The sequence below is a fragment of the Candoia aspera genome, chromosome 1 (genome assembly GCF_035149785.1).
Source record: "Candoia aspera isolate rCanAsp1 chromosome 1, rCanAsp1.hap2, whole genome shotgun sequence".
Taxonomy (NCBI): domain Eukaryota; kingdom Metazoa; phylum Chordata; class Lepidosauria; order Squamata; family Boidae; genus Candoia; species Candoia aspera.
The window spans coordinates 324,701,776-324,728,661 of record NC_086153.1 but is presented as its reverse complement, the minus strand read 5'-3'; the positions used below and the strand labels follow the sequence as shown (position 1 = coordinate 324,728,661).

General features: G+C 41.9%; 2 protein-coding genes across 2 annotated transcripts in view; one reads left to right on the top strand and one right to left on the bottom strand.

Annotated features, from left to right (window-relative positions):
* The first annotated feature begins 1,743 nt into the window (after positions 1 to 1,743).
* Positions 1,744 to 26,886, top strand: ABHD12B (abhydrolase domain containing 12B). The gene is made up of 13 exons (XM_063290549.1): positions 1,744 to 1,784; positions 8,666 to 8,793; positions 10,301 to 10,403; positions 11,403 to 11,522; positions 14,908 to 14,938; positions 16,063 to 16,108; positions 16,182 to 16,311; positions 17,028 to 17,065; positions 19,423 to 19,502; positions 21,370 to 21,452; positions 22,245 to 22,323; positions 24,153 to 24,277; positions 25,159 to 26,886. The coding sequence occupies exons 1-13, from the start codon at positions 1,762 to 1,764 to the stop codon at positions 25,205 to 25,207; spliced, it is 1,035 nt and encodes a 344-aa protein (XP_063146619.1). The 5' UTR covers positions 1,744 to 1,761; the 3' UTR covers positions 25,208 to 26,886.
* PYGL (glycogen phosphorylase L) overlaps positions 25,278 to 26,886 on the bottom strand; it is a 37,417-nt gene continuing 35,808 nt past the window's right edge. The window contains exon 21 of the mRNA XM_063290548.1: positions 25,278 to 26,555. Coding sequence (XP_063146618.1) covers positions 26,355 to 26,555 — 201 coding nt within the window. The 3' untranslated portion in view covers positions 25,278 to 26,354. The remainder of the gene's footprint in view (positions 26,556 to 26,886) is intronic.

Sequence of the window (26,886 nt, the reverse complement as noted above, 5' to 3'; positions counted from 1 at the left end):
AAAAAGCTATGCAGGATCAAAGCTAGTCAAGATTTGTTTGTTTGTTTGTCATATTTCTCTACTGCCCATCTCACATGCAACAACTTGTAACCAACGACTTGTAACCCCTCCAGTTGAAAGGGAAATCTCAAGACTATAAGCAAAACTGAGATATAAAAAAAATCCCTGAAGAAGGCAAGGTGAACTTATTTCCATATTGTTGCCAAATTACTACAACAAAGTATCCTGTGTTCAAAAAGATGAGCTCAAGGATATCTTCATTTTATTCATTTAAATTTGCTGTGATGCTCAGTCCATTGACTATTGGGCTGATGATCAACCAATCAATTCTTTTATCTCATTTTCTTCACCTTTGTGGAGGGGAAAATCTACTGGAAACAGTTCTTGGGTGCAAATAAACCCTTACACACATTTGGAACTCAAGTTCATTTGCATTGCTTCAGCTAGCTGTCATCTTCCACCCTGTCACAGAATGGTTACAAGTTGTTGCATGCGAGATGGGCAGTAGAGAAATATGACAAATAAAGAAACAAATAAATAAATAAGTATCACCCGGAGGGACGCGGTGGCGCTGCGGGTTAAACCGCTGAGCTGTCGATCGGAAGGTTGGCGGTTCGAAACCGCGCGGCGGGGTGAGCTCCCGTTGCTCGTCCCAGCTTCTGCACACCAAGCAGTTCGAAAACATGCAAATGTGAGTAGATTAATTGGTACCGCTACGGCAGGAAGGTAACGGCGTTCCGTGAGTCATACTGGCCACATGACCCGGAAGTGTCCTATGGACAACGCCGGCTCCAAGGCTTTGAAACGGAGATGAGCACCGCCCCCTAGAGTCGGACACGACTGGACTTTACGTCAAGGGAAACCTTTACCTTTACCTATCACCCGGAGGGGCTCACATGATAGGCCTGAGTCACTTTGGTTAGAAACAGAAAACTAGTAGCTTTCTCCTTAGCAGTTGCCTTTTTGGAATTTAGGATGTTGTATGAGCCCAATGATAAATTGTGTGTGTATAAGTTTTATGACAGGGACGTGGTGTCACTGCAGGTTAAACTGCTGAGTTTGTTGATTGGAAGGTCAGCGGGTTGAATCCACCTGACGGAGCTCCCGTTGCTAGTCCCAGCTCCTGCCAACCTAGCAGTTTGAAAACATGCAAATGTGAGTAGATTAATAGGTACCGCTTCGACGGGCAGGTAACGACGTTCCATTTAGTCATGCTGGCCACATGACCACGGAAGTGTCTACAGACAAACGCCGGCTCTTCGGCTTTGAAACAGATGAGCACCGCCCCCTAGAGTCGGACACGACTGGACTTAATGTCAAGGGAAACCTTTACCTTTACTAAGTTTTATGACACTGCACCATCATCATCATATTGATAGGCCACACATATTTATACTCACCCGCCCACACCCATTCTAAACGATGGAAAAGTTGAGAGAGCGGTCAGAAACCGGCCCGTAGTCTACGTACGCCTTGGGCGTGGCTTCCAGTGCCTGGCTCCGCCTCCCACCATTCAACACACGCGAAGGCCGTGGACTGCGCGCAGGCTCTGCCGAAGCCGCGGGAGCGCTCGCTCTTCCAGGGTTTGCCGCCCATCCACCGATTCTGACGAGGTGGGGGTGACTCCAGCTGTAGTCCGCCCCTTGCTGAAGGCGGGGAGTTGCTGGTTACTGCCTTACCGCCAGAATATAAAGCGGCGGGGTACAGAGGTGCCGGAGTCCTCACTACCTCTGCGCCGCCGCCGCCTCCTCCTGCCCCGCGATGTTCCTCCAGCAGTCTGACGGGTAAGGCATGCCTGCCAGGCGCGGGGAGCGACGGGAGCCGGCGTTGCTGCCTCCAGTGCCAGCCCCTGGATTCCTCTCGCCGCCGCGTCGCTCGGCATCTGCGCCTTTTGCTGCCGGTTTTATCAGGCGGTCGCGGGGAGAAAGGGCGGGTGGAGGGGAGGAGATGTGGGAGGCGAACTGAGCTGTTCTCAGAATTAAATTCCAATCAGGTTTTCGAACGCATGAAATTAAAACAGGCGCACAGCGTGCCTTTAATCAGGATGGCTCGCCTTTTAAACTTGCCTGAGTCGCCTTTGCACCGGCAAGCGCGGTGCGGTTTAGAAGCGCTATAATAGAGGACGTGCGGAAACAGAGCGAAGCGTGCTCCTGACGCTCAGCCCGTGGGAGACCAGGAGGGTTTATTTATTTATTTTTATTTATCTATTCGTTTTATTTATCTAATTTATCCCTGCCCATCTCCTCCCCTCGGAGGACTCTGGGCGGTTTACAACAATCGATTAAAACCACCATAAATACAAAGAGTAAAATACAGTAAAAAATAATATAAATAGAAGTAAAAATAAACTTCAATTGTTTTGGGGACTTTGGTTGCTTATTCAGCTAGAATCTCAGCCTCTTTCCAGACTAGTGTAAATGGAAGGGATTCTTTTTTTTTTAAATCCTCATATTAGCCTTTTGAAGTGGGCTGAGCGTTGAACTTTCTAGGTCAAAGAAGTTTCCAATCCCATTATTCCTGGTTCAGGCGAGCTGTTGTGATCACCATTTGAAGTACAGAAGTCGCCCCAGATGCACCAGTGCCTTTTTTGCATGCTTATTAAGTTATTATATACAAAGCACTGAGCTGACTTGGCAGAGTCTAGCAGGATCAGAACTGAGTAGTCTGTGGATGGAACACCACCAGGAAATGTTAGGGCTGAAAGCTAGACTGAGGTGAGGGCAGAAAGCTGCTATATTTTCACCAAGCAAATTCAGCACGTCCAGGAGGTCACTCACTGCAAATGGAGTTTGCCAGAAAGCATTACATTACATGGTCCTGGAAGTTGAATTGGTATGGGAGGTTTTAAAATAGTTTTGAGTGGCTTGAACAAAGAGGCGCACTGGCTGTGTTCACATAATGTGTTTAAGTGGTTCACTTACAGACTAATTGCTGTGATTGCATAAATGTGTTAAGCTCAATTAATTTTACCTTGATCATTTGGTTTGGTTTGGTTTGGTTTGGTTTGGTTGCTGAAGATGTTAAGTGAACCTGGCTCATGTGATTAGCTTATGATTCAGTATATTCCATAAATGGGTTATTTCAGTAGCCCAGTTATGTGTGTCATTTAAACCCAGCCAATGGTGGCATCTCACTATCTCATTACTGTGCTCAAACACATCAAGTTTTTAGTCATCCTCCTTGACTAAGAACAAGGCATAGCAGGTTTTCTCAACCTCTGACCCTGGAGGAACCCTTGAAATATTTTTCAGGCCCCAGGGAACCCCTGCACATTCAGGCTCAAATAGAGGCCGGAAGTTACAAAATTATTATATTCGTTTCATGGGTAGGCCTGTATATATGCATTAACCGTGTTCTTAAACTAAAAATAAAGAATGAAACTTACCTCTTTAATGTGAAGTTGCCCAAATTTGAAATAATTTTTTAAATAAATTGTGATCTCCCAGGAAACCCCTAGGGAACTCTTGCAGAACCCTGGTTGAGAAACCCTGGGTTATAGCCTCAGCCTTAGCAGCTGTTGGTCCTCCAGTTTCCTCAGCCCTGGCAACTTTAAGATGTGTGGATTTCAACTCCCAGAATTCCCTAGCCAGCATTTAAAATAGAAAATTTTTCTTCAGTTTTAGTTCATTTAAATCACTGTTATATAGATTAATGTAGTATGTAATTTAATATTGTATTATTTGTTTCTCCATTCATTTTAGAAATTAATTCAACTGTGGCTTGTTCAGCAATTTATGGTTAAAACAAACTATGGTTTAGCATGATATTTGAGCTAATTTCTAGTATATCATGGATATGCTTGTGGGACCATGATAAAACTGTCTAAAGTAACTTTCCTTGATGTATTGCATCCATAATCCCCTGCCAGCACTCAGTTGGAGTTTTTGTTTAACCTAATGTATTTGTAGGACACAGAGTTGGAGATGGCTGATTTAGAAGCTGTCCTCTTTTAATTATTTATCAAAATTTGGGGCCTCATGTTTATTTGGAATAGCAAATTTGCAGAATGCAAACTGGGGAGATTTGAAAATATGCAAGGCATGTCCAATGATACACTTTCCAGGTGTGCCCAGGTATGCTGAGATGGGATTCCTGATGATGCAGGAACTGTTCACATTAAGATACCCATCTGATGTGCATAACTCTGATAAAAGCATTCAAGGCTGCTTTGAACAATTAAGACCGTAATAATTGCTTAGGGCATTTTGGCAAGCCAAAGATGATCAAAACAATGATTATACTAGGGTGGAAATGGTTGAATGATAACAGCAAGAAGTGTATCAGTATGTAAATTTTCCATTGCAGCATCCCAGCTTGGCAACTAGACAAAGGATGGGCCCCTTTTCCCTGCTGGAATGCCATCTGCTCTTCTGCCACTGGCCTGGCTCACAAATCGGTCCCTTCCAAGTCTGTTTCTATGATCCCTGAGAGCCAGTTTGGTCTAGTGGTTAAGGCATCAGGCTAGAAACCAGGAAACTGTGAGTTCTAGTCCCACCTTAGGCATGAAAGCCAGTTGGGTGACCTAGGGCCAGTCACTCTGTCTCAGTCCAACCCACCTCACAGGGTTATTGTTGTGGGGAAGGTAGGAGGAGGAAGGAGTATAAGGTATGTTTACTACTTTTGAGTTATTTATAAAAATAACAAAGGCAGGATAGAAAATAAATAAATAAATCCGAGTTCTTTAGGTCTATTGAGCCTGATCAGATAAAGCTTTTCAACTGCTTGGGGATGCTGTCTTGCACCTTTTCTCCAGGCAAAAAACTGGCTAAACAACAAAATCTTTTGTCATACCACAAGAGGGGAGCCCAGGGCCCCCAGAGTTGCCAGCTTATAGGAAAATTCCCCTTCTCCTTGATCATTGCATTCAAAACTGACTCTTTTCAGCCTGTGCATGTAGGGATTAGAGCAGTGGTTCTTAAACTGTTTGACCCAATTACCCCTTTTCTTGATCTCAAATAATGTCATTACATCCCGCCCGAAGCCCCCAGACTCTATTGTTTTACACAGTGTCTCAGCAGTGGGCAGTTCCAAATAGTATCCTCAACTCACAAACAATTACAAATTGTGGAGTTCTGTTCTCTTCTATTGGAATTACAAATTGCTCCATTACCCCCAGGGTATGCCCAAATTACCTTCAGTTTAAGAACCACTGGATTAGAGTATGGAGTTAGGCTTAGGTTCAGGAGTGTCCATAGGGGTGTGTGTGTCATGAGTAAGGATGGCGAGCAGGGGGCTCCCATCCAGGCTGTAAAGCGCATGCGTAGTACTGAGGAATTAGGTGGCCATTCAAAGAGACACAGATCGGGCCTGCCTTAGCCTTTGGGGTTTATCTGTCTGGGTTTTTCCCACACTTCTTCATTTTGTTAGGATTTTCTGACATGTAGCAGTAATAAAACACTAGAGACTTATTCCTTGTCTCAGCGTGGTTCCTGGCTGTTAGGACAGTGTGTCAGTTGCATCAATAATACCCATTTTACATGCATGCAATTCATGGTTAAAATGGATGGGGGGTTCAACTGTCCAGTTGTGTCGGCCATTTTGACTTGGTTGACATGCCCATGTGCCCCCCCCCCCCATTGTGGATGCCGTGGCCTGGGTTCCATACTTAGCCATGGAACTCCATTAGTAACTTTGGGCTGGCCAGTCTCCTTCTGCTAAACCATCTTTGCAGAGTTGTAGTGACCATAAATTGTAGTGACCATATGTGTGGGTGAGGGAGAAACAAAGTATACCACCTTGAGCATCTGGAAAAATGGTGGGTGGGGGAATGGAGACCATTCATACTGAGAATCTTTTTTTAAAAATTATTGAATGTCTGCCCTGGGATATGTGCATTCAGACAAATCAGCCATCAATAGACACATAGAGATAAATCACATTTACACACCATTCAAAAAAGAAAATTTTAAAAGCTAAGAAGGAAACAAAAAGACCAGAACACATCCTCTCCGGCAGCCAACACCCAGAGAGGCAGGGATTAACATTCTGCCCCGGGAGGTGAGGCAGGCCCCTTCTCTCCTGAAGACCTGGTTCTGCTGCCTCGCCTGGGATGGGAAGGGCAATAGCTCTTCCTGGGGGTGGCTGGTGTTGTAGAGTCCTCCCTATCGAATGAGATCTCCGCCACTTGGATTTTATATTTATTGTATTTATTCTACTACTTGCATTGTAATTTATGTATTTTATGGTTTTTCACTGTTGATTTTATTGTAAACCGAGTCCCTCTTTGGGGGAGATGGGAGGTGATAGAAATTTGAAATATAAATAAATTAATTAATTAACACCAGATGAACAATCAAGCAGAAAACAATACCCTAATCAAGGAACTACCAGTGAGACAAACAATCAAGCAAACAATTGAACAGAGGACAATACCCTAATCAAGGAATTACCAAGGAGAAAACCACACCCCCACCAACACTGGCAGGGCAAGCTGCTGTCTATAAAGAGGGAGCAAACCCCACACTCACACTGATAATGTTACTCAGCTGGATAATGAAACATCTGCAAGCAAACAACCAAACTCAGAGAGCACCAAGGATTCTATAGAATTGTAGTCCAGTCCATCAGGTGGGCAGTTACTGGGTTACATTATACCTTTAAAAAAAAAATCCAATCATGTCTGATTCTCAGAAACCTCCTGAACAAGTCTCTGCAGTTTTCTTGGCAAGGTTTTTCAGAATTGGGTTGCCATTGCCTCCTTCCTAGGGCTGAGAGAAAGTGACTGGCCCAAGGTTACCCAGCTGGCTTTGTGCCTAAGGTGGGACTAGAACTCATGGTCTCCTGGTTTCTAGCCTGATTCCTTCCTTGATCACTACACCAAACTGGCTCTCTATATCTTCTTAAGAAACTAGATATAATGGAGAGTAGATGTAATAGTAGTAGACTGTGACTACTGATTTATTAGCAATACTGGGAAATTAAGAGAGTCTTAGTAGGAGTAGGATAACTCCTTAATCTTCTGCTTGCCGTAGTCTTATGAAAGTCATCTGTGCTGCAGGGTTCATGTAATAAAGACATTTGGTGCTGGCAGAGGGAAAACCCTTGTTAACAAAATTAAGTAAAGATATTGTTGTGGACTAAATGTAACTGGAAAAATCTATTCTTAGAAAATCAATTGCCACGTCCTAAAACTGGTGTTGCATTTTTGAACAACCCTTGTTCTCTGTCCACTTTTATTTTTAATTAATTTTAGAGGGAGGGCAACATATAGGACTTTGTAAGCATAGATTGTCATCTTTTATAACAGCAGTGACAGCAACAATAGCATACAAATCATAAAGAGCTGCCAAATTCTGGAGCTAGGACAAGGCATCATGCAGCTGATTCTATCTCTAGAAGCCATATAGGCAGGCTTGTGTCATAAGTAGTTCTGCCCCAAATATGCTGGGAACAGCAGCTTTGAAAATTACTTTGTTGTCCCTAAAACATGGTTTCTGTCTTCAGCCCGAGTCTGTGATACAGAGTGGGTTCACCCTAAGGCTGTGTGGAACTTTGACAGGGCACTTTGATTTGATTAAACTTTGGCTGATGAAGTGCCCTCTTGAAATAGCGCCCCAGATTGAAACAGCATTTTTGTTTAGTTCAGATGCCAAAAGATGCTTCTGTGTGCAGAAACTCAGTTTGGTGAAGTGAAGTAGCTGCCAAATCAAGCTGGCCCCCTTTATGCTGGACTTGTTGACCTGGAGCACCTTGATTTTTTGAGCCAAAAATGGCACTTTAAATTGGGTCATTACAGAGGTCCAGATCAGAGCAATACCTCAACATGAGATGGGGCTGCCCTGTTTAGGACTGGTTTACATCTTGAAGTAGATGAGAGTTTGTTTAACCATGATTGTTCTATAAACCACATATGACTGGGTTCACAGAACATGCTAAATTCAAGTCAAGAAAATAACATTATTGCTTAGACAGTTACATAAACCAGGCTGTAGATGTGATCAAAATGTAAGATTTATGCCTAGACATGTTGAGGGGTTTTTTGGGGGGAGCATCCTCTTAAGATGGTCTTTGGTATTCTTTTAAAACTGCTCTGTTAGCTGGGTTTTGCATAGGCACCATTATCACTGAGCCCAGCATTGTATCAGAATCCAGATAATTAGTTTCATGAGATCCCAGAGATTTCCTTGTGAAACCTTCCACTGGAAGCTGAAGAGCTTTCTATAGTTCCATGGTTGTCTTGTGACACTTGCTCTTGCCTTGAGCAGCAATTCTGTAAAAGAGTCCCCCATGGGAGGAGATGGGTGGGGATAAATTAAATAAATAATAAAGCAGAAGTTCTAATTTTGAACCACAAGTAGTAATTAAGTTGAAAATAACCAAGTCCAACAGCTGCCGAATGTTGGCCGAGATTTCATGGTTGCTGGTCAGTGATAATGAGATCAGTTGGCCAACATCTGAAGAACCATAGTTATCTCCATTTTATGTTGTGCCAGATCAAAAGCCATGAAGTCCGGCCTTCTGCTCTTTCAGTGGCCAATCAGTTGTCTCTCTTCTTCAGGTTCCCTAGTAACTTATATTGAAAGAGATGCTGCTTCCAATACTGGAGATAATATATAACCATCATAACTAGTAGCCTTTTGTCCTTGAATTATTGCTGTAAGCAATATAATTATTATTGTAAGCACAAAAAATTAAATTTCATTCCATCTTTTTTTTTCCTCTCTAGGGGACTTCTGGATTATATCCCTATAGTCAAGAAGGTGTTACTGAATGTATTTATTATGTACGTCTCTGTACCATTGATTGTTCGATTGTTCCCTCCACTGTTAAGAAAATTTGTCTATCTCAATTTTTGTAAGTATTCCTGTTGTTTTATCCCTGTGCCTCTGTTGAAAGTAGAAGGATCTATAAATTTCTTCCTGTATGCCTGCAGTAATTCACAAATAGATTACTAATTAAGGACTTGTTGGAAACCATTCACAATTCGTTTATTTTTACCACCTTGACTAAGTTGGTCTCTGTTGGAAATGTCAGATAATGCAATTATAACTGATTAAAACACAGGGTGGATCTTGCTTAAAAAATCCATTCAAACTTTTGTTGCAAAAGATCAACTTTAATAGCCTCCCTAAGATTTCTAAGTTATTATTGTTAAAGTGTCCATACATGCATATATGAAGATACTTTTTTACATAAACATTTCAGTGAAGGATGATCACATTTCATTATAATCACTTTATTTCATTCCATGTTCTCTTTGTTGTCTCTTTTTTCTGTGTAATTAAATAAAGGCAAAATATATTTTTAAAAATGCTTTTTTTGTTCCGTTGAGTCAATCTTGATTCTGGCAAATATGTGGACAAGTCCATGCAGTTTTCTTGGCAACTGCAAGAGAGAGTGACCAGCTCAAAGCCATTCAGCTGACCTTATGCCTAGACCAGGACTAGAACTCACAGTCTCCCAGTTTTTAGCCCAGTGCTTTTAACCACGACATCAAACTACCTCTCCAAAGTCCTTTCTTACAAAGTGCTAATACTTAAAAGATGCTTGCTTAAATAAGCATTGATATATAGTTACTATCATATAATATTAGTTACTAAATATACTCCACCAGCATGGGTGAGCATGAGAAATAAATGAATGGGGAATTAGGCTGCAGTTGTAAAAAAAAGGAAATGCCCTTCTTGATATTTTTAATGCTATCTTCTATCTTCCATTTTAAAAGAAGCATCTATCATACTAGCCTAATAATTGTTCCATGTGACAGAGAATTTAAGATGTTTCTTGCCTGTCTCTTACTGATATAATTTTGATTTCCCAAAGCTGGGTTCTGGCAATCTGATTGGCATGATGCCAGGATTACTGTGACAGCTTTAGATTATAACCATTTAAATAACATACATTTAAAGTCTCATCAGATTGCAAAATTGTGTGAGTTGAATAGGATCCTTTGAGATTGTGCCATTCTTCTAGGTGTAAGGTCATCAGTGTGACATAAGATTTATTGATCTTGTGTGAGATCTTGGCCATTTTAAATACATTTTCAAAAAATGAGGTCGCATATTATTGAACAAATGCATACAGCAGTTCTTGGCTCATGAAAACGTTGCTGGTTCTTGGTCCAAAATATCATCAGAATTGCAGTTGTGTAACTGTGTGGATCACTCTTTCTGAAGGATCCGTGGTCCCATCCATCCCAATATTATTCATTCCCAGCATTCTCTAGGTGCAGAAAAAATGGGTAAAGCAATGTAACCTTTTGATATCTTCTAAGTGCTTGGCATGGCATGGGGGGCTGGGAGGGGAAGACAACAGATTTCACTAAAAGCAAACTTCAGCGTGGCTTTTTTTTTTTATACAGTTGCTTATCCTTTTGGAGTGGATCTCCAGAAGCCTGAGGTATTTCTAAATCACACCAAAAACTTTTATCTCACCTCTGAACCAGGAATCACTTTCGGCATCTGGTGAGTAAGTACCTGGCTCCATCAGCCTTGTTTGCATAGGTTATATAGGTCCAACTGGGAGGTCCCTTGGTCATGCTCACTTCAGATCAGAGGCCAAGAGAGCAGTACTTCAAAGTAGCAAGATGGGCCATTCGTGGAAGAGTAAAAAAAGTCAAGATGGTGGCCACGACTGCACAATTGACCCCCTGTCCCTTTATGTCATGAGTACTGATGGTGAGTAGGAGGGGGCCCCTATCCAGGGGGGAAAATGCATGCGTAGTACTGAGGAGTTAAGCAGCCATTCAAAGAGACACAGATCAGACCCGCCTTGACTTTTGGGGTTTATCTGTCTGGGTTTTTCCCACGCTTCTTCAGTTTGTTAGGATTTTCTGTCTAATGTAGCAGTAATAAACACTAGAGACCTATTCCTTGTCTCAGCGTGGTTCCTGACTGTTAGGACACTTTATGCATGCATGAAGCATCATTGATTGTGTGGTTGCAGTTGCCATACTGACTTTTTTTATATCCCTGGTAGCAAAGAAGCTAGATCAATGTTAATCCCATTTTTGCATTGTTTCTGCTGTGTGTGTGAATCTAATTCTTTTTTAAAAATATCTGGCTTGTTCAATTCATTCACTGATTTGGTTCATTAAATAATTTGGACAAAGATGGCTTACCTTCTCTTTCTTAATAATGGGGAGCCCTCATGTTCTGGCTGAAGAGGCATAATGGTATGTGGGAAGGACCTTGGGAGACAAGAGGGAGAGCCACAGACTGGACAACCAGCATGTAAAAGATATGTCAGTCCAGAGAAGGACAGGAGGTGTGGGAAGTGTTTCAGAAGGGACCCTCCCTAGTTTTCCGGAGAGTAAAAGAGGAGAAGTGGAGTCAGTCTTGCAAGATTCTGTTAATTTAAGCTTACAATAAAGATAGAGCTAGTTCTCCTGGGTGTGCTTCTTGTCTGGACTGCCTTGCAAGACTAACCAGAGGCCTATCTAATCTATTGGCTTCCTGTCTTAGGCACGCTTTACCAGATAGCAGATGGAAGGAAGCTGAAGGGAAAGACCTCAGCTGGTATGAAGAGGCCCTCGCAGATGATAATCCCATCATCATCTATCTCCATGGCAATGGGGGTACCAGGTGAATTTCATACTTAAAAACAGAAGGGGAACACTAGTGCTGAGATTATCCTGAATATGTGATGTGTGTTGGGGTGGCAATCAAGGGAGGGAGAAAGTGGCTTTAGGTGGCTACGTAAAGTGGCACACCTGCTTTATCATGGGCTGGATTTCTTAAGTTGCCAGCATTCTTAAACTTGTGGTATGATGATCCCATAAAATGATAAATCAAGCAATATGACGTTCCCATGAATAAAGCAATTCTGACATCGTGTTAGACACACTCTAAATGGCATATTTATTTCTTGCACAACCCTAGCACCAATTTCAATCTCTCTATTGTAGGGATTCTCAAACTTAGTGATATGGCAACTGTCCATTGCAGCTTGCACAATCAAAATGAAGACTAAAACCCAGAGTGAATTTGAATAGTTAGCTTGTGATCAGATTAAAAAAAATGACCTCTTTCCAAGTTATTTGTGACCTCTGGAAGATCCCAGCCAACAGACTGAGATCCCTGAAATAGACTGATGGAAAGCTAGCATCCTGCAGAGCATAGAGCCAGTCTCCAATATAATCTTTCTTTCCAGGAAAGCTTCTGGGATACATGTAGAGTTTCAGAGATGTTCTTAGAAAGTAAATATAATTGAGGGCTACAGCTCAGTGCTCTGTTTAGAAGTGGGTTTCTCTGCTTAGTGAAAAGCAGAGGATGCTGAGATGAGAAGGTAGCAGGCAGCTGCCTTATCATTTTGCCTGCTGCTAGGGGCTTTCTGTGAGCTGCCACTGTGACGGCCATTTTGTGAGAGTATGTCTAACACGATCTCAGCATTGCCAATCTGTTCATTGGCTTGGAACAGTCGGGGGTTCCCATCCTGGCATAATCATAATTAAAAGCAAAAACTCAAACACCACTCTGTCGAAACATACAAAGTAGCAAGAATTTCAGAGTCTGGTGGAACTCAGGAGTCCAAAGGCAGGAATAGTCTGTGACACAGACAACTGGCAAAGGCAGATGGCTGGAATGGTGCAGGACGTGATTAACGCCCAGTTACGGTAAACAGAACCGATGGGATGCTCCAGTCCTACCACCCCAGAATCTCCCTGATTCCACACAATGTTCTGCATGGTGTCCATATTCTCTCGGCCTTTTCACGGTCACTAGGGCTAAGTAAGGAAAGCTCTCAGATGCTGAGCAGTGGCTTCAGAGGCAAAACTCGTGCGATCCCTCATGTTTTCTACAAGGCTAATCACATATTATTAGGTTCCTTTTGCATTTAAGATTATAACCCTGGGAAACAGCTACAGCCAGGATCTGGCATTCCTAGTCAGTCAGAAGAAGCTGGAATTATCAGGGCTTTTATTTGTCTGGTGGGAGGACAGAGCAAAACCCCTCCCACTCTGGAATATTGAAGAAGCACTGTTCCAGCTTCTTTTACAGGAACGCTTGCACAACCTTGCTACAATGTGGGAAATGCATCCGGTTTCTCATCCAGCAAGACGTGTACACCCAGAGGCCTATTTCTGCATAAACAGGAGGCAGGTCTGGGATTTTAACATGACTAACATTTTAAAAGGAAGGAAGAGGAAAGAGACGGGTTAGTTATCCTTCATCTTGCAGAGGTTTGCATTATCTTTATGTTGGCAAACGAAACCTTATTTGTCTCAACAAAGGTTCTCATAACACTTGCTCATTTTGCAGATAGCGTGAGCCTGAACTTCTTTTGCAGATTTGTTTTTTTTTTTTTTTGTGATAGTCTGCAGTTTTTAAAACTTTTTTAGTGTCTTCTTTCAATAGTTTCATTACAGTGTTTTATTTATGATGGGCTTTAGTGTTACTTAAATGCATGTTTAGTTACAAGAACATCCATTCACATTTTCCAACTGGAAATAGAAATTAGAGAAACTTAATAGCTGGCATCCAAGAGAAGACAAAGGGGAATTTAAAAAGGAGTTGTAAAAGGTTCTGTGCTTACTACAGATTTAGGGTATAGTTCCCATCATGTCATTCTCCTCCACAGGTTTTGTTCTTTTGAAACAGTAGGAGCATGCCTGTTCATGTATACATTCTTCCTTTCCCTTATAATTAAATAACAACATCAAAAACGTATGTTAAAAATAATTGCAAAACCACTGTATAGATGTGGGGAGAAGTAGGTTGATGACATTGCAGATGCCATCTGGAGCTGTCTTTTCACCAATTCCACCTGACTCCAGTGTCAGTTAAAAGAACTGGATTTTCTTTTAAAACATTTGATAGAACTGATAGAACTGATACAACATTTCATAAAATAAATATAATACAACAATGCCTTGAGTCAGTGGTTTCCAATGTGGTCAGGGAATCACGGATGCTGCAAGTGGTCCCTCATGCAGGTATCTCCATACCCACCTGCCCACACATACCACAAACACAGTATCTTGTGTTTTGTACATATTTGAAATCTTGAAAGGTTTTTAGTAAACCTTACAAGACTGAATATGGGAACACAAAGTTCTTACGATGTTTAGTGATCCCACAGAATTTCATCATTCCACTTTTGGAATAGAGAACCTCAAATGCTGTGTCAGTGATAGCAGGTTGACTTCTATTTTTGTTGTGGTCCTCAGAAAAGCTTTTGATGAGGAGGAAGTGGTTTAAACAAAGGGAAAGGTTGGGAACTGGAATCCTAATTTGCCTGTCTGTTCACATATTTATATACTTAGTCAGAGAGAGGGAATGTATGTGAATATGATGGCTTTAGTGCTGCAAGTTATGCTATTTGTTTTTTCCATCAACACAGAAGGAAGTGTACTTCTACAGAGTAAAGTCTAATTATACATTTTCATATGAACATAAGTATTGCTGGGATAAAATCTGATGGTAACGTAGTTGAATATATTTTGTTAGTTCTTGGCTTGATGTTAAAGCTTGATTTTCTTCTTGCAGGCTTTTTTAAAAAATCAGGTTAGGGAACATCATCAGTCCAAGGTTTTCCAACTCAAAACACTTACATTAAAATACCTGTTGTTCAGGAACAAAATAACTCCTTTTTTTTCTTTTCCCCCTCAAGAACCATTTATGAAGTAAGAATTTTAAAATAAAACCAATGGTTAGTCTGAGGACATCAGAACAGCTTGTCCAGTCTGATATTAAATTTTAATTCCCATATTCATGAGGCGGCATGGCCATACTGGCTACACTATAGAAGCCAAGACATCTAGAGGGCACCCAGTTGGAGGACGGCTGTCAAAGAACATCTGAAGAGCTTGATTGCTGGATCAGACCAAATACCCACCTAGACCAGAATCTTGACAACCACTAGGGTTAACTAGATGCTTCTGGAAGCAGTTAAGTAGGCAGCTATAACATCCTCCAGTGCTTGTTCCTTAGGTATTCTGAGGCAGCTAATCTCTGAATTCTCTTTCAGGGCAACAAGCCACCGAGTTAATTTCATAAAGGTAGGTGCTGCCCAAAACTCTTTAAAGAATCTATGTATAGTATAGTTTGCTTGGGTTCCTGTGCCTCTGTTTTTCACAGATCTGTGCCTTGGCATGCCTTGCTTTTTATTCTGGGAGTGGCTAGCTTGTTTGTGCATGTGCCAGTCTTATGGGCAGAAATAATAGCTTTCTTGATGTCCTACAGCTATTTGCAGCTTCCATTTTAACTCCCTGTTCTGCGTATTCATTTTCATTCTTTAGGATCTTATTCTTAGCAGTCAAACGAATTCTGTACATTGATCTGCCTGCCGCTAAATCTGCACAATATTGTTATTTTTAAAACTGTGCATGAAACCAGCATTTTATAGTCTCTTCAAAAGTCTGCCCTTCTTTCTGCTGCAAATATTCATTTTGAACATACCCAATAGAGCACTTCTATGCCATATGGAGCTGGCCAGTAAATGGAAGCAAAGAGGTGCAGAAATTCTGTCTCTTTGGTGTCATCTAGTAGTTTTCTGCATTATTTGATTGTTTCAGTCTGGGCTGCCTGTGAGGTTGTATGTTTTTAATGGTTCTTAATGTTTGCGATTTAAATTTGTAAGCTGCCCAGAATCTGTGGGAGTGGGCAGCTCTAATAAATTTAAAATAATAATAATAAATTGGAGTTCCCTAGAATTTTTGGATATGGCTTGATGTAAATTGTCAAGTTTCCCAGCTGAAATTGACGACACGTTGAGAGAGTTATCCTTTTCATCTTAAGTATCCATGAACATCAATGGGCAGTCAGAAGACAAGATGAACATTCTTTAGACTGCCTGTTGATGTTCATGGATACTTAGGATGAAAAGGATAACTCTACCCTACATCAAAAGCATGTCCAAGACAGCCAACAGACTACTGCTACCCCTTGGTGTTACTGTAGCTTACAAAACAACAAAATCCCTCCAAAACATCTGAAGCAAACCCAAAGACCCAGTAACCAAAGACCTACAGTACATGACACTGGATTCCTAGTCTGATCTGCCTTGAAGGATTGACATTATGTCTTAGTGCCAGCATTTTGTGAACAGTTAACTTTGTTTTGGCTCACTCTTTCGTCCTTTTAGAAAGCTGTTTGTTTGAAATTTGTCTAACTTTTAAAACAGGCAATGAGTGATGGTGGCTTCCATGTCCTAGCTGTGGACTACAGAGGTAAGTTTCAATGCAAAATTGATTTCTAGGTGTTCAGTATATTTCTCTCTAACCGCCAGCCGCTTTCTCCAAGGCTATGGAGACTCTTCTGGTGAGCCTAGTGAAAAAGGCTTTACAACAGACGTTCTCTGCCTTTACGACTGGGTGAAAGCACGGAGTGGGAATAGCTTGGTCATCTTCTGGGGACATTCTTTGGGCACTGGGTAAGTTTGTCATTTTGAGCTCCAGAGCAAGAGAAAAATGTTTGTTTTCACCTGGTATCTTGAAAGTTGAGGACTGTGATTTGGACATTGGTGTGCGTGTGTGTGAGTGCGTAAACTGTTACATTTTTTACAAACCAAAACCAAAGCCACTGTAGCACTATCAAAGTCAGGAAGATTTGAAAAGAATATATAAGCTACGGATCAGCAGTGCAACGCCTGCTGAATCTCTGATCTCAGTATTTGTCATGAGTAAGGATGGCGAGCAGGGGGCTCCCATCCAGACTGTCAAGCGCATGCATAGCACTGATGAATTGTTCAGCCATTCAAAGAGACACAGATCGGGACCGCCTTAACCCTTGGGGGTTATATGTCTGGGTTTTCCCACGCTTCTTCAGTTTGTTAGGATTCCTGTTAAGTACAAGCAATAAAACATTAGAGACCAGTTCCTTGCCTCAGCGTGGTTCCTGGCTGTTAGGACAGTATTACTTTAAAATAAAATTAACCTTTTTGAGCTCTAAAATGCTTACTTGAAATAGCTGAAATATACTAAGATCACAGATTGCTTAAGCTTTCAGTGGGTTTGAGAGGGGGCCTCTTTGGCAGTCAAAGTATTTAAGGCCCGCATTTATGTGGAAACAAACCACACGGATGGGACTTACTTCAGAATAGATGTGTTAAGTCTTGCTCTACCCTCACTATTTCCTCTTTCCTTGTAGAATTGCTACCAATACTGCCAGAAAGCTGAAAGAACAAGGTAACTATTGATCTATATATGTATACGGATAAAGTCACATCTCTACAATGAATTGTTGTGGAAGAGTTTGTCTCTTTTTTCATATGATCTAGAATAGTGTTTTTCAAACTTGGCAACTTTAAGATGTGTGATGTCAATTCCATGCTGGCTGGGGAATTCTGGGAGTTGAAGTCCACACATCTTAAAGCTGCCAAGTTTGAAAAACCCTGGTTTACACATAAACATTGCAATAGCACAAGGGAAATACAGTAAAGCCAGTGATAAAAGTAGATGTAGGAGGAACGCGGTGGCGCTGCGGGTTAAACCGCTGAGCTGTCGATCGGAAGGTCGGTGGTTCAAAACCGCGCGGCGGGGTGAGCTCCTGTTGCTCATCCCAGCTCCTGCACACCAAGCAGTTCGAAAACATGCAAATGTGAGTAGATTAATTGGTACCGCTTTGGCGGGAAGGTAACGGCGTTCCGTGAGTCATGCTGGCCACATGACCCGGAAGTGTCCTATGGACAACGCCGGCTCCAAGGCTTTGAAACGGAGATGAGCACCGCCCCCTAGAGTCGGACACGACTGGACTTTACGTCAAGGGAAACCTTTACCTTTACCTTAGGAGGAACATATTAAGTATTAAACATCTGGAACAGTGGCACTGACAGGCTTGGAGTTGCTGGCTGGGGAATTCTGGGAGTTGAAGTCCACACATCTTAAAGCTGCCAAGTTTGAAAAACACTGCTCTAGAAATTATCCCCTGAAGTCTATCTGTTATGGTTGAGCTGCCAGAAGTCTGTTGAGAATCTGTAAAACACAATGTTCTTTCCTGCGTTAATGTTCACCTTCCAGTTCCTTGTAGCTTTTTCTCCTGTCTCTCTCAGCAAAGTGCAAATGGTACCATTATGCAGGCTTCTGATATGGTCCCTCCCTTCCAAGTGCATCATGGCGGACCCCAAGTGCTTAATAACTCAAAGAGGATTTCCTCCGCAAAATAGGGTTGGGAATGAGTCTAATGCAGGGGAGGGCTACTTACAGCCCAGGGACCTCATAGTTTTTACTGTACCCCAAGGACATTGTTTTCTTCATTTTTTGCCATTGTAAGCCGGGGTGGGGGGAGATGAAAATTGCAACTTAAGTTTAAGACAGTTAAAAAATACCCACAAACAGCAAAAACATCAGAAAATCTAATGCATGATTAGCATTTTGCATTGTTGCCCATTTGTGCAAACTGCCATCCCCAACACCATTACATGTGGCCCCAAACACCAAAAGACTGCACGGTTGGGTGTGTGCATGTGCGTGTACGGTTGCCCTTGTGGCCCACGCTCCTTTTTGCTATCCACCTTAGAATGCAGATCATTTACTTGAGCAATTTGCATATGCTTAGGGGGCAAGGTTTTGATTGTGAGATCATGGCTGCCATCTTGACTTTTTTGACACCCCCTGCAGTCACCCCTGCCTGTGAAAAACAGGGGACAAGTTACAAAAATGGAAGCTCCTAGTTCTTACCTGTATCACGTAATTCTACTGATTGAGCATGTTAACAGTGCATTTTTCTCACTGGCTGTATCGATGTTGAATGTAAAAAATGGGGGAGGGCCATGTATGTTGTCCATTGCCAAAGTGTCTGCAAATTGCAGACAAGCAAAGTTGTGCAACCTGTTGCCTTGGGGTGTGGTCTCAGAGCTCTTGTAAAAGCTGCCATCAAATTGTAATTTTCAGGGTGTTTGAATGGGAAAATCATGACATTCCCCTAGCCCAGTGTCTCTCAACCTTAGCAACTTTAAGGTGTGTGGACCTCAACTCCCAGAATTCCCCAGCCCAGCTTGCTGGCTGGAATCCTGGGAGTTGAGGTCCACACACCTTAAAAGTTGCTAAGGTTGAGAAACACTGCCCTAGAGTAATTACAGTAATTGCATTTGATTAATTTCATACGAACATAATTGCGTTTAGTTTCAGTTTAGCTCCACCTACGTATTTATTCTGATTCTGCCTACTTTTTGGAGCCCCCTATCCAAGGTCCACATGCACCTCGGGTTTAGAAAGGTAAGAGCAGCTAGAGTTAAAGGGAGGAATGGCGGCCGCAGCCCTAATTTTTCAAGCAAACTGTGGGTAAGAAGAGAATAGCTTGTAATAAAACTCAGGTCTTAATGAGATTGTTTTGGAGGATTGACTGGGCCTTTCCCCTTAACTCCTGCTTCTTTAATCTGATGTTGGAAATTGTGGACTGTGTTCAGCCTTGAGGCTTTGTACTTCGTCTCTGCTAGAGCAGTGTACCCTGTTTCTCTGGTTCTTGCATTTGTGTTCCAGGATGAGGGCTTTCTCCCATGGATTTTTCCCCCCCTGATATAACCTCCTGTTTTTCCCCCTGGAAGGCATCTCAGTGGATGCAATCATCCTGGAAGCTCCTTACACCAGCATCCGGGATGCAGCTGCCACCATCCCAATAACAAAAGTAAGTCTTAGCATTCTTTTTTTGAGTTCTAGATATACTTTAGGCACTCTCTATGTAACAGCGTGCTGAGCTGTTGTGGACACTTGTGCTCGGCTCACCTGGACTCTGGGAATTCCTAGAATTGGGTCCACCTAGGGAGGTTAAGCAAGCTGGACCTAAGAGTCTGTGTTCATGCAGGAGAGAAGAGAAAGTAGATGGCAGAACACAATTGGAAGAAAGGTAGGGAGCCTGAGTCCTTCCAGATGTTGCTGAACAAAAGCTCCTATCTGCCCTGGTCTGTATAGCCAATGAGGAATGCTGGGAATTGTAGTTCAGCTACAATCAGAGGGTCACAGTTATGTTTCAAGAATCTTCCTTACCATATGGAACACAATTAGCAAAGAAAAAGGGATTCCCTGGACAGAAAGAATAATTTATATTTCTCCATTAACATTCTTCTTACTTTTTTTATTAAGAACAAATTAGATACTAGGTTTTCAGTATATATTTGATATCAGTGCATCCTTGAGTGAGGGCGTGCTGCATCTTGTCCTCAAGAAACTGTTGCTCAATCCAGTTTATTTTTGATCAGTCTCCTACCTTCCCTTTTTGAAGAAGCTTATTGAGAAAATGGTGGGGCTGTGGCTGCAGAGAGCCCTGGAGGAAGCAGAGTACCTGGGCCTGTTTCAGTCAGGTTCCAGACCTGGGTATGGCACACATTAATCACAATTGTAGTTGATCTCTGGAAAGACTGTCATGGGGGATTCAGACTATTCAGGTGTTGCTTGATCTGGGTGAGGTCATCCGCTGACATGATACTCAACCTTCTCTCTTTACTTCTCAGGCCAACCAAGTGATACAGTTGATGTGCTGGAGGTTGTTAGGATCTGATTGGGGAAGAACAGGTTGAGGCTTAATCTCATCAAGGTGGAGTGGCTCTGGATTCATAAGCCATCTCATTCTGGAGAGATCCCATCTTTAGTTCTGTAAGGGATTGCATTACAATCCCTTACAGACATGAATCTTAATTTGAGGGTCCTTCTGGACTCACAGCTCCTGCTTGATGAGCAGGTGGCAGAAGTGGCCACGAAGCTCTTCACACCCCTCCACTTTGTGTGCCAGTTACAATCTCCCTTGGAATGGGAGGCTTTACTCACAGTCACTCATGCCTTAATCACCTCTTGATTGGATCACTGCAATACACTCTGCATGGGGCTGCCCTTGAAGAACATTTGGAAGATATAGCTAGTCCAGAATTCAGCAACTCAAGTAGTTATGTGCATGCTTTGATGTGCCCATATGGTATCTGTGACAGCAGCACTGGTTACAAGTTGGCTTTCATGTACAATTGCAGGTGCTAGTTGTCACCTTTAAAGCCCTTCGTGATTCAGGACTAGGTATCTGGTGGGCTGCTTCTCCCACAAACATTTGCCTGCCCATTAAGATCTGGTAAGGCAGGCTCACCCTGGGTCCTGTCTCTCAGAGCCTGCCAACTGTACAAACCTTGGAAGCTGCCTTTTCAGTTTTGGATGCCATCCTCTGGAATACCTCACCCTCAGACATCCGAATGGCCCGTCCCTCCTGGCCTTTAGAAAGTCCATTAAAACATGGCTATTCCATCAGGCTTCTGATAAGGGATGGTGACTTAATTGCTGCTCCATTCAGCATGGTATTTCCAATTTTTACATTCCTTACCTTTTTGTTGTTTATTGGTATTACGTTTAATTTAGTTTTCTATCTGAATCTGTGACGGGGGGAACTGCATGCTGCTCAGAGTCAGTTTCGACTGGAGCGACTTATAATCCTTGTAAACAAATCAAGTTGTTATGGCAGTTCACAAAGGAGTTTCCATGAATGGAAAATATCTTTTCTTATTTTCTTCAACCAGATCTACCGCAAGTTTCCTGGCTTTGAGTATTTAATTTTGGACACAATGGCCCAAGCTGACATGTACTTTCTTAATAACGAAAAGTGAGTTCAGAGTTATGCAGTCCTGAACTATCTGGAAGATACCAGGTTATGGAATAAATTGTCCTTTACTATTCTGAGAATTGACTTGGTGCTGCAATCGAATGATAGGCTTGGTTTGCTTCTTTCAGAATGTTAGATCCAATGGCATCTGCACGGAGGGACAGATTGACAAAGGCAATGTTACAATGTGACCCCAGCCCCTTTTCTATGTGTGTGGAGATCCTGCAGATCCTGTTGGTTGAATATGAAGGCATGGGTTCCACAATTTGTCTGCTGGCCCTGCTTATTTTCTCTATGTACCACATTTGTGATATTCAGGAGAGGAGGAACAGAAGAATCATATAGATTTTGATGAACTCAGATGGAGGATAGGCTTGATCCAATGACTTGAAATCCACTGATTTGAAGGGGAAAAGTATCCAAGGAAGATGGGAAATCCTAGGAAATGGGATGCTGAAAGTACAACTGCAAACAATTTGTACCAGAAAGAAAAATGAGTGACTCATAAAAATGTAAACCTTTCTGAAATGGCTGGGAAGTGGTTTCCTAAGTTAAGATCTCCTCCTGCAAAGGTGATCTCTCTCCATCTTTGGAGTGGGAGACCTAAGTAGCCCTATGGTTTCATGGGATACATTGCCAGGAATCAAAGGATTACAGCCCACAATGACCTAAGCTTTCATTAATGGTTAGAAATGTAACTCAGCTACCTGGAAGACAATTTTTGATTGAAAAGCAGGATAAAGATATGACAAAACAGCTGAATTCAGCTAAAACACTTTTTCTTCTCCACAGTGTGAAAGTGTTATCTAGTCCTATTTTGATCTTACATTCAGAAGATGACCATATAATACCTGTACAACAAGGAAGAAAGGTAACTAAGCAGTAACTGCGGTCAATTACTCTTTTAAAAGGATTCTCTGTACACATAAAGAGATAATATACAAATTCTTAGAGTTTATTCTTCCTGTAGATATGTTATACAAGTGGAAAGTCACTGCATATATAAACAGGGTTATTTTTCCTGCTAATTGTGTTTATTTGGAATATCTACTTTTGCAGCATGCACCATCGATATAGTTTTATGCTTCCATAGCAGTCTTGGAAAAAATCCTCAAATGACATTAGTGAAATATACCTGTGGTCATTTGTGGGATGTTCTAGTATGAAGAACAGGGAGAGAGAAGAGGAACAGATTCTCTTCCCATTTAGTTCTCCAGATGATTCTTCCTCACTGTAGACCAGTGGCAACAAACTTCAGGTCTCCCTTTACTGTGAAGTTACCCTTTCCTAACTCCCTTTAAACCATTGTCCTAAATACTTGACAGCATAGCCATAACTTGAACAAACAGAGCAACCCATCTTTTATTTGAAGAGACACTCCAGCTTCCAGTGGGAGGGACCCAAGCAGGTGTGCCTTATATGTAATTTTAAGACACCATAGATTAGCCAGGGATAAGCAGCAGAATTTCAACAGGAGAAATGAGGCCACGCCCTCTGAACATGCTGTTGCCCCATAAGCCTTTCAGGGGAACTTCCTGGAGAAGTAGTGCCTTCGCTTAGGAAGTTGTTCAGATTGGAGGGGCTCTGAGCCAACTAAACTGGGTGGCAAATTGGATTACACTATTGAACCAAGGCTATATAGAGCCTAGATTTCTGGATGATTTTTGGCAAGTCACTCTCTCTCGGAACTAAGTAGGGTTAGGTCACAATTTCAGGCAGCAGGACCTCCATCCCCCACAAAAGGTCATTTCAGAGCCCCACCTAGGAGAACTAAGATTTTGTGAGATTTCTGCCATTTTGATTTAAAATAAAAACTTTTGCTAACCCACAGGCTAGAACTAAGGGTCTTGTGTTGCATGGCAACTGTTGTCATAAAGCTTTTGCAAGGAAGGACACAATTTGAAGGAAGGAGGAAAGAACTTGTGAACCCTTCTCTCAGTTCCATGGAACAAAGGTGGATGATGTCGCTTTAAATGTGACCGTTGTCTTTGTAGGTAGCAGCAGTAATTTCAGTGGTCCCTTCTGTTCTCCTCTGAATGATGCCATGTAGTTGCCATGGGTGGTGTGAGAGGGCAGAGGTGTCATCTTGGGGGCCTGCAGAGCTACTAAACCACTAATTAGCTGCTCCTGGGCAACATGGCCAAGAGTAAGAAAAGCTGAGAACTGTAGCTTTAGTAATAGGGGTGAGCCCAATCATCATACAGGTAGTCCTCGACTTACGACCTTTCATTTAGTGACGGTCCAAAGTTATGACGGCCTTGGAATGGGTGCTTTACGGCCTGTAAAACACTTCCGAGCATTGCAAAATGTTGCATCTCGTCCCTGTGGGCACATGATTGCATTTTGGGTGTTTGGCAACTGGCTTACATTTACGACTGATTGCAGTGTGATCGTGTTTTGCGACTTTTTTGCCACTTTCTGCCAAAAGACGGCCACTGGGGAAGCTGGATTTGCTTAACAGCCATAGTGATTTGCTCAACAACTGCCGTAAAAATGGTTGTAAAATTGGGTCCAGTCATATGGTGACTCGACTTACGACTGCAATGAGTTATGATGGAAATTCCAGTCCCAATTGTGATCGTAAGTCAAGGACTACCTGTATTTAACTCCATTCTTGGGGGGGGGGGAAAGTCAGCTTGCCGCGGTACTTACAGTCCTCTTGGCAATTCATGCTCACCCCCTCTTTTTCTACATGCATAGCTCTTTGAAATCTCATATGGTGCCCTTGAGAAGAAAGAACACATCCAGTTTCTTTCCTTCCCACCTTCCATGGGTTTGGGGCATGACTACATCTCCTCTCATCCTCAGCTCGCTTCCATTCTAAAGTAAGCACATGGAGCCAAGTTTATGCTGTTTTAAGACTTCTGTAAAAAGAGTTTTCCCTGTTGATGCCTGAGATTGAGAAGGGCACAGAATACAGTCCAACCCAATACACTACAAGTTTGGGTTTATATTAAGCCATGATTTGCTTAATATGGTTTACTGAATAAGCCCAAAGGACAGTATTCATGGAACATACACTAAGGGAAAGACAAAGCAACCACATTACAGTTTCATATGTTGTATAAACCAGGCCACAGTAGAGAAAATCTATTTTAACTGGCAAAATGTAGGCTTCTTTCTTGATTAAGAGGCGCTTAATCAAGTAAGCTAGTACATCTGATGAGATTTCAAGAGACAGCTCATTTTGGAGTGGAGCTCCAGCAGTAGCTGCTGAAAATTTATCATGCAATAACTCTGTTCCATACATGCCCAAACTGGCCAACTGTTATTGCTACATGTTGTACTGCTGTGTTGGCTGGAGTTGGGGAAGGTGAAGCTAAACGGGAAAGTTCAGATGACCACCACTGAATGGTCAGTGGGCTATATATTGTTCCAGCCCTATTTAAAATATTATGTTCAGATATATTATCAGTGTTTTGATGGTTTCTAATATTTCATTCTGAACTTTCAGCTGCCTTGAGTTCTCTATGGGTAGAAGGGCAGGATATTGTGAAAGGGCAGGAATTGTGAAAATGTCTACAAACTGTGGCAGATATGTGCATAAAACTTCTGCTGCCACAGTTTGTAGGTATTTTCACAATTCTTCTGCATAAAATATTCTACCCAACCTTGGCCAAGTGAACTAAACAATTTGAGCAGGAGGTTGATTTTATACGGCACCAAATCCAAAGAACATAAATCCTTTCTGTGTATTCTGTAACAGAGATTTCCTCGAGAGCATTAAGCAGGATCAGCAATCAAGTGGACATTGACTTTGATAGTAACCTCAAGGAGATATCAGTTCTTAGACTGATTTGCCATGGATATTAAAGCAGTGAACAGTTGGAAGATAAAAAAGTGGATTTCAGTTTATTTTATCATGAATTTCCAGGTGTACACCACAGAACAACATTATTGGGCAAAAATACAGGAGTTTTTGAGCCTTGCAAAAATTATTTCTTTTTCTATAAATGCATCTCATCTTGGTTACTGTAAGCCCTTCTTCAGCAGAATATCCTTTTTCTCTCAAGATGTCTTCCTATCAAAGCTATGTTGCCAGTATGAATCAATTTGATTTATACTATATAGTGCGACTTCCTCAAAGGTTTTGTATTGTAATTAACACCTGCTGAAAAGCACAAGGTTTCTTCAAAATACTTCAAATGACTATCATTGGTAAGTAGGAGAAGACTTCTACGCTCACCTCTTGAAGGAAGACAATGTGATCTATACAACTATACGGATTTTGTTTTAACACTTTTCTCAAAATATACTATTCTTTCTGCTAAGAGTTCATTTTATGAATATACATTCTTGCACAACATCTTTCATTTTCTTTGCAAGACAACAATTGAGCAAACAGATCGTTCAGACTCACTAATGGCATCTTTTTATAACATCCACTATAAATGAGTAAAAATGTGCCCTTTGATGTAACCAAAGGCCTTTGAGTCAATTTATAGCTGTGCCACTCCAATCAAGCCCCAGCATCCTGGAGAGTGGTTGGGCAAGGGCACTAAAATTTGTTTGAGCGGCCTTCCTCAAGCTGGTACGCTCTAGTTGTGTTGGGACTAGCACCTAGTATGGCCAGTGGCCATATTGGCTACCATGAAAAAGATATGGTCAGCCCACTTAGAAGCCATCAGATGAAATAGGATGTATTAATTATTTTTTTTGGAACAATAATTCCCAGGGTTCCAAAGGAAGGAAAGCGGGAGAATTCTGATGCTCAAGCCCATTTAAATCTCTGTGATGTATATAATGCATAAGATATTCCAACTGCCCTCAGTGCTTGTAAGCAAAAGAGAAAAGAGGCCATTTTACTACCATTACTTGCTAAACAAATCTGTGCATGCTTTTCCCAATGTACAGTACTATGCATTATCCATGCAGAGTTAAACCTTGTAGGACTTCTCAGATTCACATACGCAACTTTTCAGCTGAATCATTGGCCAGCATCTCATCAGCCACATCTCGAGGTACATTGGGTGGTGGGATCTTGAGGTCAGAAGGTTCCACATTCCAGATATCACGGGCATATTCTTTGATGGTCCTGTCACTGGAAAACTTCCCAGAGGCTGCAATGTTCCTGATTACCATTTTGGTCCACTCCTTGGAGTTCTGTAAGAAAGAACTTATGTGAACCTGGACTTTGAATGACAAAGGATCAAATTCAGGATTACTACTGAACATGATATAGTCCTGTATGACACACTGTAATCCACCTCAAGTTCCTTACAAACAAATTTACATGTTAGATGAGGAGTAGGCAAATAACCTGCATGTAACCGCAACCCATTTTTGCAGTCGTCCAAGTATGCATGAAAATACGGCCCATTTATCAGGTTTGGGTGGAAAAAGAAGGTAAAATTGGTGCATTAAGCTTTTCCAGGGCTCAATGACATCCATTTTGCATTACCAAAAATAACAGGTGTAACATTTTTAACTTCCT